Below are 19081 nucleotides of genomic sequence, written 5' to 3' on the forward strand. Positions count from 1 at the left end.
ATGTCTGGTAGAAGAGATTGGTCTTCTTTTGTGCTTATTACAGCATGAGCTTTTGATTTTTTATCCAGGGCACCACACATTCAGAGACACTTGAGTGATTGCTGCTCATTTGTTTGCTTTGTATTTTTGCACCCAGCCAAATCAGTCTTGCATGTGTACCCCAAATTAATTTCATGTCATTCATGTATTCTTTTTTCTCATGAGCATCTTTTGTAAATTGAGATTTCTTTTTTCATTTTGAATACTTTCTCAGTTTTTTTGACATGATGAATCAGTGTTTTGTCTTCCTTGGTCTGGAATGCTTGTGAACAATTTTCAGTCTGTGCCTCATAATCACCTACAGCTGATCCCTTTTAATAAGGGCCATTATTGCAGAGAGAAGTATCATAACCTTTCCTTTTCATTTTAGACATAAAAGGTGCTGCTGTACTGTCATGGTCTACTGAGCAAACTTCTCTAAACTAAGAAAACAGTTCTTTTCATTTCATTGGAAGTGGAAGTTCTCAAGAAATTGAAATCTTGGACTGCCTTGCTCCCAGATGGACTGGCCTCTTTTGTACCATATATAACATTGTGAATCAATCCATTTCTTAAAAGTCTTTCCTTCCTTAGTAGTATTGGTGGAATTTCTTACTTTGGCTGAAAAAAGAAATAAGTTAGCAGCTCAACTTTCTTCAGATGTAGAATATTTTTTTGTTGAATAAAATGCAATTAAGCTCATGTTTCAAGGTTGGGTGTGGGGCAATGCAGTAGTTATTAGATTGTAGAAATGACAGCTTGGCCTTATAAAGGGAAAAATGTCTTCGCTGCCGCTGGAATTTTGGCAGCCCTTTACGAGCTGTAGGGTATGTGGAGATTATAGCAAATAATGAAACTGGCCGACGGAATATGAGGTTTGGGACTCTGACAACTTTACGAGCATAATTGCGTTTAATATCCCTCATCAAGGAATTAACAGTCACCTAAGGTTCACAAGATCTGAACCTCACGTGCTCTGGAATACCCTTCAAAAACAGTCAGCGGATTTTTGCAGTTTTTCAAAGTTCCTGTTGCCGGCCAAGGAATGTTTTCCCATGGTGTATCTGTACATTTACTTTGGAAGCTGACTGCCTTCCCAGGTGCACAGAGCTAACCCTACCCTGTTTTGCAGGTCCTCTTTCAGCTGTGGGTAGGGCAGAGTTCAGAATTTTTCAGGAGGCTGGCGCTGCTGCTGTCCCCGGCCAACGCGTGCCCCGAGCCCTCGGTGTCCCCGGAGCGGCTGCCTCACCACATGCTGCGCGACGTGAGCCAGGGCCTCCCTCACACGCACGCCGCCTGCCTGGCGGAGCTCCGCAGGAGCTACGAGTTCTACCGCTACTTCGAAACCCAGCACCAGGCGGGCCTGCAGTGGCCGGCCCGGAGCAAGCAGCAGTGCAGGGAGCTGAACAGCCTGCAGACAGCGGTGCGCAGCTTGCAGCTGCATCTCAAGGCCCTGCTCAATGAGTACGTTTACACGTGAATGACAGAGCATGCAGAAGGCTTTGGACTTGGAGTTCTTTGGGTTGTCAGCTTGTATCCCCAAGTACAAGCAAAAAAGTCTTTGCAGTCGTAGCCATATATTTACATAGTATGGCCTCAAAGATCCTTGGTTTACTATGGAATCTGATATTTTTCCTGGGTACTCTTTGAGTATCTGGTGAAAACTTGAAGATAAGCAGCACTAAGATTTTGCTTTGCTTTTGTGACTCCCTTATAAAAAATATGAAAACATAATTATCGTCCATTGATTTTTCCACATGTCAAATGCTTTATAAGAACATTCAGCTCATAGTAACTAACTAGTAAATATCCTTAAAGATTTGTCACTGCCTTGGAGAAACAGCTGAGACTGTCCTGCTCCTTTAATCTTACATATAAGAATTACTATAACAATTGCAGATAAACAGTGTATCTTGATGTAGGAAAAAATATTTTAATTTTAAAATGTTGGGGTATCTTTGAGGAATTGACTGAGTTGGGTTCTTAAAACTTGAAGGAAATAACAGTATATTATATTAAATAATGGAAAGAATGGTGAAATATTTATTTATACTTACTGCTGTTTGTCTCCTCATTACTTAGGGTAATAATTCTTGAGGATGAGCTTGAAAAGCTTGTTAGCACTAAGGAGACACCCGAGTTGACAACAGAAGCCCATCAGGTTCTGGAACAAAAACTAAAGTTTATTCAGCCTCATATCCAGGCAAGCAACAGCTGCTGGGAAGAAGCCATTTCTCAGGTGGAAAAAATGAGTGGAAGAAAACCAAATAAAAAAGGTAAATGTGAGAGATTAATTTATCAGCTAATGGGATACACTTCAGAGATGAAATGGTCAAATGAATCAGTGACAGTGTTCAGCCTGTATATCAGAATTTTAGCTAAAGAAGGTCTTAAAACCATACACTTTGAAAAACTGTGTCCTTACATCAGACTTTTCCATTGTGATGGCCTTGAAGCTTTTGTTTCAGCAAAAAATGCAACCATGTTAACTCAGTCTGTTAGACCCGTGGATTCGGATGGTTACATTTTCAGGTGTGGACTGATCATGGCTTTTTGCCTTTGATGGGTGAATCACCTGTGAAGGAGTAGGATTTTAATGAATCGCCCTCAAGATCTTCATTTATTTACTGCCTTAAAATGATGCCATTAATTGAAATTATAATAACATTGTCATGAGACTTTTTTGACAATCATATTTCCTGGAACATTTCAAATCATGGAGGACATGTTGAGCATACAATATCCATTTACCTCCTCTCTCAAAGAGAGTGAGCTGACCTTTGGTGTTCTTAAAAGTCTTTGTGAGCAGCATATCCCAGCGTTTTGTTTCTTGTCCCTCTCATTAGTGTCTGTACTGCCCATGCTGTTCTTGTGAAGCATAACCAGCTTAAATAACTGAAGTGAACTTAGGCTCTCCTGACATAGAATTGAATCTGTAATTTTTAATCTTTCTTTTTTCCAGGAGCATTTTTACTGTCCTAGGAAGGCACAGCCCAGCATCTGAAAAATGCTGGTAATGGAGACTGCACTAGGAAAATTGTCAGGGGGAACTTGGGGTATCAGCAAGTTACCTGCAGAAATCCAAATCTGAAGTGCACTATGCTCTTAATGATGTATGGGTGGCATATCCAGTAGATGGATAAATATTGCTGTGGGCCTAGAGGCAGGCAGGCCAAGCTTGGTCATGTTTACATCAGAACTGGGAGCACTGGGAGGCTTCTTGGAGGCTCTGTGCAGGTCCAGACATGGTATAAACCAACTCCTGTACTTTGCCTGATAGTGCAGTCTTACAGCTTCCCCCTCAGTGCTGTGTAAAACAGCCTGTGAGGATGTTAGATGTAGCCTGATATATTTGCATGTGTTGACCTGTTGCGTTTTGTTGACACCCTCCACAACCTGCAGTTCCACTGATCTTTTTCCCCTTTCCTTAAAAGTTCTTTCTAGACTACACACCATAGTATTTTTAGTTATTTTAGTTTTATTTTTACTTTGTGTATAAATTTCACAGCAGGTGTTTTTATTATAACTTGCTTCCTTTTAAAGTTCAGTGCAAAAATAACCTTGTGTGTGATCTAGAAGGAAGGGATTGCGTGGGAAATAAAAATTAAAATAATCCTTCACTTTAGCCCACTGGCTTTCCTGGAAATGTGCTGGGATTGAACTTCTATTTTGCAACAAGTTTACTGAACTAATCCACAGGAGCTACTTTAAATTATTTTGGTCATTGAAAACTATTTTTATCTGACAACATTTGACTTTCCTTCTATATTTCTAAGCCATCCAGCTTCTGTGAGTTGACCCTGTCAAGCTGTACATGAAATCAAGTTCAGTCTTTTTTGCTGTCTTCCTACAGATTTTAACAGCTGGTCTGTCAGTCATGTTATGTAAATTACTTCAATAAATTCTCTTTTTTTTCCAATACTTTCTGAAAACTCTTTGGAGAAGATACCTTCCTGCTGAATAAATATAACAGCTCAGCACAGCTTTTACATTTATGCATTACTATCCAAAACGAAATCAATCTTTTGACAAGAGCTGTTTCAAGAACCCCATGGGCTTAGAACATTTTGTCCAAGTGGATGCTGAGCACTTCTGCTGCAATAGATGTTTAGTTCAACTAACTAGTTCAGCCAGTTCATCTGTATAAAGAGGTGAGTCCCCTTCAACAAGCAGTACATGCTTCTTGCCCTGAATCATTATATGTCAGAGCTGGTTTCTTACAGGTACATTTAACAGCCAAAGCAAAGCCTTTCAGTCTCCAGAGAGACTGGACACTCACAGCCTCCTGTCAGCCTGTTGCTGGTGGTGACACCAACATGTATCTTATATGTTAGCATACCATTCCTTCAGGGAATGCACTTTGGCTTCTTCCTTTACATGATTTGGTGTATTTCTAGAATCAGTGCCTTTACTTACTCACTGATCCTGTCAGGTACAGAGCAGAGCCTCAGAACAAGTGGAGCTTTAGCACACTTAAGGGAGATCACCTCTATTTAAATTCCTTGGGCAACAATGGACCTACCTATCATTCATCTACATATACATCTTTGCTAATTTCCTAGAACTTTCAGCTTCTTTTCTTTATTCTTTCACATTTTTTCATCACTAATAAAATGTATCACTTAAAGATTCAACAGTTTAAGCATGTAGTAATCTACTGCTAATATTACAGAATGGAGTACTCTTTATGGCTAGTTACAGCATTGTATTAGTGATCTTTGAAACAATGGCCCTCAAACTGTTTAAATTCTATCCTTTTTCCTTTTAAACCATCTTTGCAAATGTACACAACTTTTTTACATATTTATAAGAGCAAGGCTGTGGTACTCTGCTGGAATCTCACCATCCCTAAATGTTCAGTGTATAGATTAGAAATGGCATATAGGGTTAGGTGGAGCTTGGCAACCCATTTCCCTTCTCAAGGGTAAATTAGTATTTGTGAGTAAATGCTGTTTACCTCTTCCTAAAAAACTCTTTAGAGACATTTTACAGCATTTCCAGGCATCTACTCCAGCACTTAATTCCATTACCAGTAGAATGTTTTTACTGAATAGAAGTACCTCTTGCTGCAATTTAAAAGCAGTACTTCTGATCCACCCACAATGGAAATCCATTTCCTCTTGATGGTTCTTACATTCTCAGATATTATATTATCTTCTTTCTGTCTTCTCAACATGACTCCCTATGCTTCAGCTCTTCCCTGATGACTGTACTTTATTTAGTCCTCTTTATAATTTCCAGTGTTTTCCTCTACGTTCCCTCTAGTTGGCCCACTGTGTTCCTGAATGAAGGGGCCCCAGACTGGGCAGTATGTTCCATCCACAGCCCCATCAGTGCCACAGTAGAAATGTTATTTCATGTGTCTAACAGTCAGTGCTGTTGCTTGTATGTGCTAGTTTGTAGTTTGGCTTTTTGCTTGCAGTGGGGTAGAGTTGTGGTGAGGCTCCTCACCTCTTTCTCAGTGGTGCTCCCCAGTCAGTTGTGATGCATTTGTGCATTTGGCTATTCCAAAGCACAGAAGTTTGCAGCCATTGTCACCAAACTGCTGGGTCGGAAATCCATTTCTGCCAGGGTTGTATCTCTGATTTTCCAATATTATTTTTTATTCTAGTGCTGCCCTTCAGTGTTCTTGCAGATTATCCCCAAATCAGCAGATTTAATGAGATGCAACACCTCTCTTTCACCCATTGGCAGTATTGGAGAGTATTGGACTTGAGACAAATCCTCACTCAATGTATTCCAGTCTGAAAATGGTAATCATGCTGTGATGATCCAAGAGGCTGTTCTATGCACCTAATTGCAACTTTTCTTGGCCTTTGCATTTTCCTTATAAAGATGTCATGAAAAGTCTTTCTGTGAACAAAATGCAGGATGTCTTTGGTTCTCTCTATACGCGAGACCTATTACTGCATTGCAAAATTAACATCTTCTATTTTCAACAAATCCACACTGGCTGTTATTAGTCTCTTTGCTACCTTGCAAATACCTTCCTGTAACTTTCCTTAATTATTTCTTCCAATATTTTCCAGTCATTTGAAGCTGTTTTACCTATAATTTTTTTTAAACTTCCGAAGAAAGTCTCTTCTCTGGTTTTATTGATTTTGCTTGCCATCTGCAGGTTTTCAAAGTCTATAAAATTTCTGAGATTTGGTAGTTGAAGTGTTTCAGGACAAGTTCCATTGGATCCAGCTTCTACAAAAACAGCCAAGTTACTTAAGTGCTGTCTAACAGTGTTTCAGTGTAACCTAACAAGCCTTCTCACCATTTTTTTCATGTATGCAAATCCTGCTTATGAAAATACCTGGGCCCTGCCTGAGTCAGAAACATTCAATACTCAATTTTATTTCTTTTAAATCCCTTTTCTTTTTTCCCCTAAAGGCAAAATTGAAGTTTCCTGTGACAACCAACAGCATACTACAGTACCTTTAACACAGCCTGCCATATACATAGAAAACAAAGATCCAATCCCTGAAGAGCAGGTAAAAAAAAAAAAAGGATTATTTAAAATACATTTAAAATAACAATTGGGGATTATTTGCTGTATCCATTCTTTTTTTCAGTTGCTTGTGCAGTGACCTTGTTGTCTTGCTGAGACAAACAAGTGGCCAGTACCACTTCAAAATTGGACTTGTGGAAAAAAATTGTGTACATTCCGTTTGCTGTTCCATGGGGAGCTATTCCCCATCCTGGAAAAAAGAGCACTAGTATTCATTTCTCACATATATGATTAGAAATGAGTGACCAAAGGAGAGCAGCAACACAAGTCAGAGTAATAAAAAGTGAGAGTTGCTAAAAGGCAGTATATGAAATAGTCCTAGTTTTGCTAGATAAACTGACACAGCTGCAAAAGTGACAACTCAAGCACAAATCATCCTGCCTTCAGTTTGCTTAGTCTCTGCATTTTTTGATATCTTTTTACTGTAACACTGAATAATTTTGTGTGGTTTGAGGAACTCCTGGGTGATGGTTGGGCTGTCTTAGAGAGGTGGGCCTCCTCCATCCCAGAACTGAATGGCAGATGCATCCTGAAAGCACAGTGAACACCCATGCTCTGCTCTGTCCCTCCCTTGTTCTCCCCCACATATATTCTCTCTAGCTGTTTTTCCATATCAAAAAGCTGGGACTAATTACTTTATTGAAAATTTGTTATAATAAAAATGCTGCTCTGTTTTTTTTATGCTTGTAATCCAATACATTTAAAATTGGAAGAGAAGTTTGCTATTCTCTATATCCTCTTAATAAGGATTTATGTAAGTTAAATTACAAGATGCATGACTACCAAGAACTGGTCACAGTATAAATTTAAAAAAAAAAATAAACTCACATCAGCATTGCTTATTTCCACCTGTAATTACAGAGAAATGGTCTCCCATTTTCAAGGTATATCACTTGATCCTATTTGTGTATGAAGGTAAATCTTGTTAGTGAGTGGACTTGCTCCAAAATCATACAGGTACCACCAAGAGCAGGGTCAGGTGCACTGGCTCTGCTCAAACAGGGCTCCATCCTATTACTGTGGTTGGTTTGTGTTGACATCACTTGATTATGAATCAGATTGTAGGATTGAGTGCACATGACAGTGAAGATCAAGAGTTTCTTCCTTTCTTTCTTTAGGAACTGGAAGCATATGTTGATTATTCAGATACAGATAATGAATACAAAAGAGAAGATTTTTACTGCTTCTCCCAAGAAGAAAGAGAGAGGCAAGAGCGAGAGAGACAGGAATCCAAGAGGGTGTTACAAGAATTGAAATCTGTACTGGGATTCAAAGCTTCAGAAATTGAAAGACAGAAGTGGAAACAGCTACTATTCAGTGAACATGGTAAGCATTTTTTTGAAAATTAATTCCTTCTTTAAAAAACATGAGTGTCTGTTTGCAATGAATTTGTGACTATGTTGGAATTCAGACAGTGCTTAGCTGTAGTAGTGTCTTTGATAGAGCTGTGTGGTCTTAGTTGCCATTCCATCTTTTTATATTTTAGCAATCATTTTACTATATATTGAAATGAACTCATAGAAGTGAGAATTTGGCTTTAAACAAAACCCTGAGCTAAAATATTAAACACACAAAAATATTAAGACATAAAGAAAGCTGTCAGGATATAAACCATGCAGATTGAACTGACTTTCTTTCATGGCTTTCCAGTACATACTACTTTTTATCAGGGTGCATAAGTAAATTACTTTTCAGAATTTAAAGAAACCAGCAGAAAAATTATCCTGGACATACAAAAGTATGTAGGTTAAACTGAAGAGCTAGACTTTGAAATATTAGAGAAATAAAATAATAAAACTGGCTTTTGTTTCCATGAGGAGTGAATACAGAATATGTTCACAAAAACAAAAAAAAACCACCACAAAAAAAAAACCAAAAACAAAACACCCCACAAACCACCTAAGAAGAAGAGTTCTTTCAAATTAGCCTTTACTAATTCTGAAGACTGCTGGATATCTCCATTCACTTGCACTTGAAAGCAGGATATGAAAATTTCTCTTGCCTTAAGAAGACAGCTTGTCTGTTAAAACTTGATTCCTCTCACTGCTTGAGCTATTTGATCTACTCTCTTTAAAATTGGCAGGAGTTTCTTTTTCTTATTTTCATTTCTTCCTCTTAAACACACATTAGGAAAACCTTTCTAAAAAGTTCCATGTTCTATGTTACGCAAAATAACCCTCAAGTCTGGCACCATATCCAAGGATTCTGCCTCTGACAGTGTCTACCAGAAAAATGACCATGGATTGCAAATTTTCAGTAATTTACTAGGAGCACAAAGTAACAGACCATACCTATTTGTGAGAGTGTCTCTTTTGATATCAAACTATCAAAAATATCTGGTTTTAGCAATTTTCTTCTTTATTTCCATTAAGCTACAACTGTGGTAAAAGAGATCACTTGACCATTGGTAATGATTTCTCTTCTAGTTGTGTTAGAAACCCGAGACATCAAATTGGCACCAGAGTTTGCTCAGGAGTAGGATTTCTGTATTTCTGTTAGATAAGACATCATACAACTCTTCACATAAATTTCTTCAAGTCTTCATTTCCTAACTGTTAGAGGAAGAAGTGATCCTACCTCCAGTATAAGTCTTCACAGACCCAGTGAAACTCTTACAGAAAGAGTTTTTGTCAGGAGAACCTGCCTAGGACATTTCCTTACCTAAGCAGGTAATACTTGGCCTGAGCAGGTAATACATTTCAGCATATCCTCAGGCCATCTGTGGCCATAGCTGGAAAGAGACATCTCACTCCTGTAGTTTGCAGTAACTCTTCACCAGAAAGCCTTTGTGGCTCATGTTAGTTCCTTTTCCTTTCCTATTACATTGGTTTAGGATTAGAGATAAAAGGGTGAGGAGGAAAGAAAGTATGATTTTCTCCAGCTGCATAGGAGTAATCATCGATTATTTCCATCCTGTACACTCGTGGAAAACATGAGGGCAGTTCAAGAATGCAGTTAATATTGTCTTCTGTTGGCTCAGACTGTGTGTGTCTGATCTGACAGACTGATACGTACACCTGATATAACATCTACTGGTTTTTAAGGAAATTCTTCAATATTTCTTCAAAATAAACACAAGTCAGTAAATATGATATCATGGTGCAATTTATCCATACATAAGTCAGTCCTTAAAGAGACATTTATGTGATCTGCACTTTCCACATTTCTGACTTGCCTTATCCTGAAGATTGAAACCCAGAAAGGTTCATATTCTTGTCTCCATTGGCCCAAGCCAATGGATGGCCATTATACCACTTTTCTATAGTCCTCTTGAATCTTGCTTTTACAGGACAATCAAATTCCATAAATCCTGTGTTTTCCTAACTCGTGATTATCGTGGAAAAAGATCCTGAAATATCCAAAGGCTTTAATCTGTTAGTGAAGGCACCCAGCTAGCCATTCTGACTTGTCCTAACAAGGACATGGGGGTTTTTGGTTTGTTTAAGGAGGGGTGAGGGTCTCCACATAAGAGGTCAGCTCCAAACAAGCTGATATGTCTTAAGAGCACAGCATGAAGTCAATTGGAGGTGATAGGTTGAATTCCAGAAGAAAAAAATATCATCTTAGCAGAGCACTAGACTAAAGCAGGTTTTCCAAGGCCCAGTACCATGGTAATACTTCTTACAGTTTGGGTAGTAGGTAGTTTATGGGAGTGTAGGTGAGCTTATGTTTCTGGTCCTTTGGCCTTCTGTTGAGCCACTACATAGAAGTGCTTTTAAAAGGTCTGCTAAGTTTTTAGTAGCTTCATTTTGATTTGTCAAACACTGTAAAACAACTTTCTTCTGCTGCAAAATCACTTCTAGCCTTTCCCTAACCACTCCCCTGCAAAAAAGTTCATTCTGTCGGTGGTTGTGTTGTATCCAGCTGTTTCCCCTTCTCCCACCTTGTCCACACAACAGTTGTTATATAGCTGTTTATCAGATTTGGAAAGCCATGCTCTCAAAACTGATTCATTTCACCCTGGTTATTAATTTGTCAACTCCACAAATTGGCCAGCTACCAATCTCAAGTATCTTTTTTTTTTTTTTTGAGAAATTTTGCCTTTCAAAGTATTCTTTGGAGGAAGTGGGCAAGAAGTGTGCTTGCAAATGATAAGATTACTGTGCATATTCCTGTCTCTTCAAGCAAATGTGCAGAAATAAGTAGCAACATATTTTTTACAAGACGGGGAAAGAACTACTCCATAAACAACTGAGATGAGTCTGGTGCAGTGCTCTTTTGATATATAAGGTTTTGAAGCAAACAGTACAATACCCATTCAGTGCCACAGTCTTTCAGTGTGCTGTTGACAATAGTTATCAATGTGACAACCATAACAATGTGCCAGCCTTCACCTAGCTAAAGTTAATATTACTGAAATAGGATGCGGTTGAAAAATCCTAATACCGTCAATTTTGCTTCCCGTGAAAAGTTTGTGTATTTCCCAGAGTTATTTTCATCTCTGCTTGCAGGGGTAAAGTCAGAATGGAATTAGAAAGGGAAATGCAACTTGGGAATCTGCTGTTGCCGCTCTCATTTATGTTCGTGCTGCTGCTATAATGGAGCTGCTGCAGTTACTTTAGGGAATCTGTTACTTGGAAATGGACATTCTATCATTTTCTTAAAATGAAAGCCGCCTGTTCTTCAAGGAGTGATTGTACCGAGTTACACTAACCCTTAACACTGGGAGGAGAGACTTCATGGCAAGCATCCCGTTGCTGGCAATGGGACTCGCTGCTGCTACTAACTTCAAGAGAGGCTAAATTAACCACACTTTATTTGTGAGGACACCTGACCTGACTGTGTGGATATGTGTTGTGTTTGTATGTTGTGCTCTATGAGATAAGATATCGCCTATAAGGACTTTTTCATATACCAGCTGTCTTTAGTGGATTAGGTAAACTGTTGTTCACAAGAAGACAGTTAAATCTGTATGCACTACAGTAGTTTTACTTGGGTTTTGCTTTAACACTGAATACATCCTCTGTGTTTGATGCTGGCTTTAAACATCATCAATTTTGTGCTGTCTCTTCACGTCACAGATTTTAAGGAAGAGTTACAAGTAGCCATCACAATTCACTTCAGCTTTGTGATTAGAAAACACTTTTTACGTTTTGGTGTGGGTTGTGTTTCTGTTGTTTTGGGATTTTTTAAAGTAATTTTAACCCTTATAATCTTGCATCTTTTCAGGCAAATAAATTATTTATATATAGCAGCTTGCTTTTAGTTATCATTTAATTTTTTCCCCCTTTTTAAGCTGCAGTGAAACCCTTGTCTCCTGTAGAACCATTGAAGCTACTAAATAATGTGGAATCACATATGAATTCAGATACAGAAAAGCAGGACTGCAGCCAAAGTTGTGATAAATCTGAAGAAAAAGACTCTAATCCCGAAGTGAATGCTGCTGATAAAAGCAGGACAGAATATTTGTATGAAGATCCTGAGATGGAGAAAAACAAAGACAGTGTTGCAGGTACAGATGTTTCTACGGGGGCTGAAGAAAGAATGTATTATCAGTGTGAAGGGGATGCTGAAGAGCTCAAGCCAAGCAGTGTGGATGGAGTAGAGGCTTCACAGCCTCCCTCTAAGGATGCATTACATTCAAAAATCAAGGATAGGCTGGCCCAGCTCCACATATCAACAGATTTTAACTTCACATCTGGTCTGGCTGCGCAAGTTGCTGCCAGATCTTTCACTTTTACTACAATGCAGGAAGAGACTTTTGGAGATGATGGGGAGGAGGAGGAGGAGGAAGAAGAAAAGACACAGGAGAATGAAGACCTTGTGGAGAACTGTGAAAATGAAGAGAGAGGCTCTGAAAGTGAAGGAAAAGTATAAGTCTGAGCTGAACTTTATTAAACTAACAGCAGGCAGTTTGATGAAAAAGAACAAAGGTGGGGGGTTGAAGGTGAAAATACTGGATGGGAAAAAAAGGAGACCTAAATATAATACATCATGTTCCCTAAGACTGATACACTAAATAAGACTTCTAAGTATATTGAAAATTTGCAGGTAAGAGAAGTTTGGGCTGCATCCAAGAAATAGATGGCTGTCCCTTTTTAAGATCCTAGTGACAGGGGTTGGAATTTAACTTTGTGTTTTCTGTTTTATTTATTTATATTATGACATATTGTAGTTTGTCATTTCTAAAAAGAAGGAAAAACAATGTTTTCATTTACAACAGACTTCATTTTTTTGCTCTCTGATTCTTTTGTCATGGTATCCATGTTTGTTCCAACAAAAACAGTCAGGACATTTCTTTTGGAAGAACCTGAACTGTTCCCTGTGATCTTCCCCCACCACTTTTGTTTCACTTCTTGTGTCTGCAGTGTGTTGGCTAAGCCATGATAGGTATTTGTGATTCTGCAACTAGTGATGTGGCACCCAGCTAAAATGTAGAATTTTAAATAAAAACTTGAAAGAGCTAGTATTTCATGTGTCCTGGGGTATGGGGCTGAAATAGTATAAAGTTAGTCATACTTCATATTAAGGTTTATTTAGAATTTTATGAAGGGTTAATAAATGATGTCCATAAATTGTAATCCATGTTAGAGAAATATGTTGTAAGTAAATTTTAGGGAAGGTTATAAGCACACCAGTGGAAAGTACTATAGAAAGCTAGAAGCTATCTATTGGATTGACAGAGATGAGAAGTAAACACCTATTTATTAAGCCAGCTATTAATTGTTTGTTAACCTTTTGTAAACGGAACCTTAATGTAATTGTTTGATTTGATATAATGACCAATTGTACATTTTTGCTTATGTCCTGAAGTAATTTTCTTAAAGAGAGCTTAACAACATGCATTGTTTTGTTTGAACACCATACTTGCTTTTCACTAATGTTCTCTCACTTTTCCTTAGATCACAACTTTAACCTGTGGGATTAAGAATCCATGAGAGAATTACATAGTTGTGTATTTTGTTTCCTGTAACTTAGTTAACTGATGATGAAGTCTGGATGTTTGGTATGAGGTTATACCAGTTGCTCTTTTCTCTGTAGTGGTGTTACAAGGAGCAGGAAACCGATGCTAACCTCACAGAGGAGCTGGTTAATGGTTTCATTGCCCTCTCTTCCCTTTGCTCTCAGACACAAAATGAAGCAAAGCTCCCGTGTCTCTAATGGCGAGAGCACCACTTCTTTGTGTGGAATACTCTGCTTGGACCCAGATACACTTCTAGGACAAAACACTGCATCAGTTACTTAGAGTATTAATTGAGCTTTGCAGATTCTGTAGAGTAAAGGGCTTTTTAGATGCTGGTGGTGCAGAGCAATATCTTTCCTAGGATGGTGTCATGGAGAGCGGGGAAGGTAACGCCGGTCAGCAGGTTAGGGTGGAACTCTTGACGATACATCAGAAAACAAGGGTTTTCTTTCAACTCCCTGGCCTGTATTAGTGATTTTGCATGAACACTGTGAAATATGTGGACTTTTTCACAGATGGTAAAGAGGGAAATTGATAGAGAAGGGAGTATGACTTACAGTGTTCTTTCACTGTATAATGCCTGTCTTCTCCCTCACACACAGGTTCTGGGAAGAGAATGTGTTGCCGTTTTTCATTGACCAGTAACACTGTGTTCTGTGTCCTTTATTTTGTGTAAGTGACTGGAAGCTGAGTGGTTGCTGTCTTAAGGAGGTTGTAGAAAAAGAAATAAGATGATTTTCATAGTGTATTCAGAAGATAAGCCTCCTCTTAGTGGTAGAGTATATTCTTCTATAACTAAAGATTAGGCTAAGATGATGAAACACTTATTTTCTCTTTGGTAAGCAATTTTTTTTTTACCAAGTCTAGAACAGCTGCTTTGGATAGATTGTGTTTGAAGCATTGTTCATGCTTCTGAAGAAGTCTTCCTCATTCTTGACTTGAGATCCTCACAAAGTGCCCAGATATTTTTTGTTCCTAGCTAATTGTTCTGACAGCCTAAATGTATCTTCCATCAATATTTTTCCATTAACTCATCCACCATGATCAGATCATCTCATGATCTGATGTTATGTATCCCAGAAAGGGTACTCCTGATCTTTTTCTGTGGGATCCAAATCGTAGTTTACAGTACGTATGGCTATGATACCAACCTGGAAATATAATCAGATTTAGGATATTAATTATCACTGTGCTCACAGTTTCAGATGAAGTCAGTAGTAGCCTGAGTTTCATTAGTACTGGAATCAGTGACAGATCTCACATTTATAAAAGCTGCTATCTCTATTCCTTTGCTGTAGTTCTTAGTAAAAATCCTGGAGGATCTACTTTGGTGGCTCTCTTGGGGCCCCGTTTTATTATATGCTGGTCTTGGTAGTGAAACTGGCCAAAAAAGCCCTGTCCATCATGAGTTGTTCCATTTTCATCCAGCAGATGTGTCAACACGGGGTTTTGTGTCCATGTTATAAACCAGTTCATGAGTCCACCCAGGTGAAATATTTACCCTTTTTAGGCTTTTTTGATTTTCACCATTCTTATTGCAGTGATGCAGTAACAGCAGTGACTTCAAAACAGCTGTATTAGCATGTGTTGCTGGCCTGAGACTCAGGATTGCCCACATTTACATTATTGGCAAAGATGGTGTAGTGTGAAATTACAGCCTTGACATTAGACATGGCTGTGATCAAACGATGACTTTTTGGAGGAAGTCCTGATCCTACTTTGAACAAATAGATTTTCTACAAGCAATTTAACTGATTTCTATGATCTTACTTAATGCAGTCTTAGAAGTTGCCCATATGAACACCTGGACTCACTTGTTTTCTCTGCCTCTCATCACCTCTGTATAAAACAGCCATCAGGTCATTTATTTTGATCTATTTAATATTCTCCCTGAAGAAAAATACTGCTAACAGTGTACAGCACACAAAGCCTGACTTCTCTTGATTTGATAACCAGGTTCCATCTGTGTATGTCATACGCTCTGTTATGATCCAGATTTCCTCATAATTATGTCATTTGAAATGACTGTATATACATGCTGCAGGTTTCTTTACAAACCTGACAGATTTCTTTGCATAATTTATTACTGCCTTTAAAATAATGTTTATGAACACACTGAAGTGTGCATTAGCTCTAATGAGTTGTCTTAATATATTGAGCATGTCAAGGTCTGAGTTCAGTTCTGTGTTCTTTGGCTCATTACCCGAGATAGGGATTTTTGTGAAAACAGAACATTTGCTTCTTCTTCTTAGAGCTTTGTAACTTTCTGAAACATTTAGTAGAAAGTCCATACTAAATTATGGGTTATGACAAAGAATATCAGCAACCAAAATCCTTTGTGAAGAGCAGAGCTAATAATAAATGCATTTTCCCTATCCCATTTCCAATTAGTAGTTCTGTGAAGTAAAGAAACAAGTAATTATATAGGGTTAAATAATTTCTTCTCTCCTTCTACCTGGAAAGCACTCCAAAGACAATATTTACTTCTTGGTTTGGATTGCAGTTTAACACTACATCTTTTTATATCACTTCATTTTACAGCTAAAGATCTAGGTAAAGGCTTCAATCTAGGCAAAGATCTGTGATAAGTAGGTAACTTGTCCCTTTTGGTAAGTGTATGTATTCAAAACAGAAATTAAATGGTTGTGTCATGGAATGCTTGAGCGTGTCCAGAGGAGAGCAACGAGGCTGGTGAGGGGCTTGGAAAACAAGCCCTACGAGGAACGTTTGAAGGAACTGGGGTTGTTTAGCCTGGAGAAGAGGAGGCTTAGAGGTGACCTTATTGCTCTCTACAACTTCCTGAAGGGAGGTTGTAGACAGGTGGGGGTCGGTCTCTTCCACCGGGCAGCAACTGACAGAACAAGGGGACACAGTCTCAAGCTACGTCAGGGAAGGTATAGGTTAGATATTAGGAAAAAATTTTTCACTGAAAGAATAATAAAGCACTGGAATTGTCTTCCCAGGGAGGTGGTGGAATCACCATCTCTGGATGTGTTTAAAAAAAGACTGGACATGGCACTTGGTGCTATAGTCTAGTTGAGATGTCAGGGCATAGGTTGGACTTGATGATCTTAGAGGTCTCTTCCAACCTCATTATTCTGTGATTCTGTGAAGCAAATGTAGAGTTACAGATAATAGAGCATCTTTCAAATGCAATTACATGTGCCTCTGTCAACTACAGGCAAGATTTGCAAATGTCAGGGCTTCTGCCATCAGTCATAGAAATGAGACAGTTTTACTCCCAGAAAAGGATTGCTGGATATCACTGGATCTTGCCCTCAGATTTTTAAATGCAAGATGGAATCTGATAGATTAGCCAGTTTTACTGAGATTTCAGACTTTGTCCTGAGCACACCTGTCTCCATGTGACTGTTTGTTACAATACTGGAAACTGTTTTTTCAGAAGTGCAAAATCTGCAACTTTCTCATTAATTTATACGGTGGACTATGTGGAGTTGTTTGCCCACACTGAATTCTGTAATCTTGTAGGTTATCCCTTTCTTCTTTTTTTCCTATTTTTTTTTAACAAACAAGAGGACAAGTACACTAAACTGCCCATGAACTTTAAACTTCTTTGTGAATGACTGCTGTAGTTCTGCAAGTGGCTTGTTCCCAGGGCTAATTGCTTTTCAGAATTAACAGGTTTCATACTATCTCGTCTGAGCAGAGTGTGAGAATGGCACTTGGTCAGTGTAAAGGCCCAGGCTGCTTTGGGATCTTGTCTGTGACAGGGACTAAACAGATGCTGAGGGAAGACTATTGTGTTGTGATACTTCTCCAGGCTATTCCTCAGCAATTTGTGGCTCAGGGACTTCTTGACCCAGTGATGGTGGATGTCAGCTTAACAGGTTCTGATGGAATCCTTCTCCATAGATTTGCTCAGCCTCATGTTTGATCAATTATTCCTAGTTCCAGTGCCAGTATGTGATCATCTTCATGTCATCATTACTGTCTTGTACACACGAGAAGATTTCTCAACAAAATTCTTTGATGTTCTACTTTTCTCAGTTCTTCTGCAGAAATAATGTTTTCTGCCTTTTGTTTGCTTTCCTTACAAATCTCTCCAGTTTTGGATGTATAATGACCAAAGTGTGGTGCAGTACTCCCAACTAACCTCAGCAGTGCAGAGTACAGAGTAGTAATCACCTCCCATAAAACACCAAACCATTCAAATATATTTGATTCCATATAGAAGGAAAAATCCTTTTAGATCTTTTAGCTTTAGCTGTTAGGATGGAAAATGAAAATATTTGGTCTGATGGAGGAGAAATATTTATTCACTGTCAGCAGGATTTGGCTGGACAATGTTTTTCTTTGCTAACAAAACAAAAAGTTGTTAAAACAAAATGATCTCCCAACAGCTGCCACCTGGTCTAACACAAACTAAAGATGCCAAACAACACTTGTTTAAATTTCAATTTGACTTTTCAGAGCTTTTTTGGTCTCTGATGCAAAATATATTATCAAACAAGAAACATGGCAGTGGATATATGGATATCAGAGCTCAAACCAAAGGCCTCTCAACCAAAGGCTAATTTTGAAAATGCTTGGTGGTGTGCTTTATTCATGTTCTCATTTATGTTTAATTCCCTCCTGTATATGTGTTTATTTTGCCACCTGGGATTTTAAGTGCTAAAAAATACATTTGATTTATTTGACTTGGAAATTTGTGCAGAAATCAGATAAGAGGTAATGGTAGTGTGTGGGAAGACACAGTCATAGCAAGGGGTGAAATCTACCTCCCATGAACTTTCTTTTCTAGGTGGATAAAGCAATGTGGCTTGAGCTGCAGCTGGATATGAAACTGTTCTTGATGTGCTGCCTTCCCTTTCACAGTGCTGTGGCTCAGGTTATTGGCAGCTAATCAGAGCAGAACTTGGCTCAACAGGGTGAGCGCTGTTAGCCCATGTTACACTTCCTGTATCGGACACAGGATTCTGAAAAAGACTACAATTTACAAGGAAAAGGTTTCTCTGTTACAAAGTGGCTTATTGTAAAAGGGTTGAATGGGACCAAAACTTGAATACTTTCATGTGATCAGCATATTTTGACCCTTGTACCTTCTCAGCTTTAAATCTTAAAGGTCTCATGGACCTTCAGTTTAACGTTTGCTTTAGAGGATGCAGTTTTATGACAGCTTAAATCACTTCATGGCCATGAAATCCCAGTCCCTCCTCTAGGCTGGCTTTTGTAAGCACTCAGTGATCTAGGACATGGATAGGACTGGAACTGCATCAGTGCTTTAACTTGCAGCTGGCTTCCTCAATCCTACTGAGGATGATGCCACTCATTATTTTCCTCACTAATTTTTATTTCTTTTGTCCTAGAGGCCTAGGCTGCCCAAAGACCATTTGTGTCTTATTCCCCAAAGTTTCTAGGAACTGTTTATGATACTGCCAGTAAAACTGAAATTATTGTGCATGTTTTTCTCTACTTACTCATTTCACCCTTCTGGACCCTTTGACACACATGGTCTTCTCCCTTTACCACCACTTAGGTTCAGATTTTAAAATAGCACACAAATTCTTTTTACATGTGTTTGTAACAGAAATAACTAGATCTAGAGTTGTGTACTGACTTTCTCACTTGAGAACTGAAACAGAAGGCAGGCACCATAATGGGGAGCATATAGCCAAAACAGAAATAATGTATAGCAGCTCAAA

At 38.6% G+C, this 19081-nt stretch overlaps 1 protein-coding gene across 5 annotated transcripts in view; it reads left to right on the plus strand.

Annotated features, from left to right (window-relative positions):
• VEZT (vezatin, adherens junctions transmembrane protein) overlaps nucleotides 1–17416 on the plus strand; it is a 53132-nt gene extending 35716 nt beyond the window's left edge. For 3 of the 5 annotated variants that reach the window (XM_039704171.1, XM_039704172.1, XM_039704173.1), the window contains 5 exons: nucleotides 1151–1482; nucleotides 2101–2294; nucleotides 6397–6497; nucleotides 7633–7840; nucleotides 11751–17416. In XM_039704171.1, the coding sequence (XP_039560105.1) occupies nucleotides 1151–1482; nucleotides 2101–2294; nucleotides 6397–6497; nucleotides 7633–7840; nucleotides 11751–12331 (1416 nt within the window). In that variant the 3' untranslated portion in view covers nucleotides 12332–17416. Of the gene's footprint in view, nucleotides 1–1150; nucleotides 1483–2100; nucleotides 2295–6396; nucleotides 6498–7632; nucleotides 7841–10965; nucleotides 11712–11750 lie in introns of those variants that run through there. The other 2 variants (XM_039704175.1, XM_039704174.1) reach the window with 2 other exon arrangements.
• The last annotated feature ends 1665 nt before the right edge of the window (nucleotides 17417–19081 follow it).

The sequence above is a fragment of the Passer montanus genome, unplaced genomic scaffold, assembly GCF_014805655.1.
Source record: "Passer montanus isolate IOZ18808 unplaced genomic scaffold, ASM1480565v1 scaffold17, whole genome shotgun sequence".
Classification (NCBI taxonomy): Eukaryota; Metazoa; Chordata; class Aves; order Passeriformes; family Passeridae; genus Passer; species Passer montanus.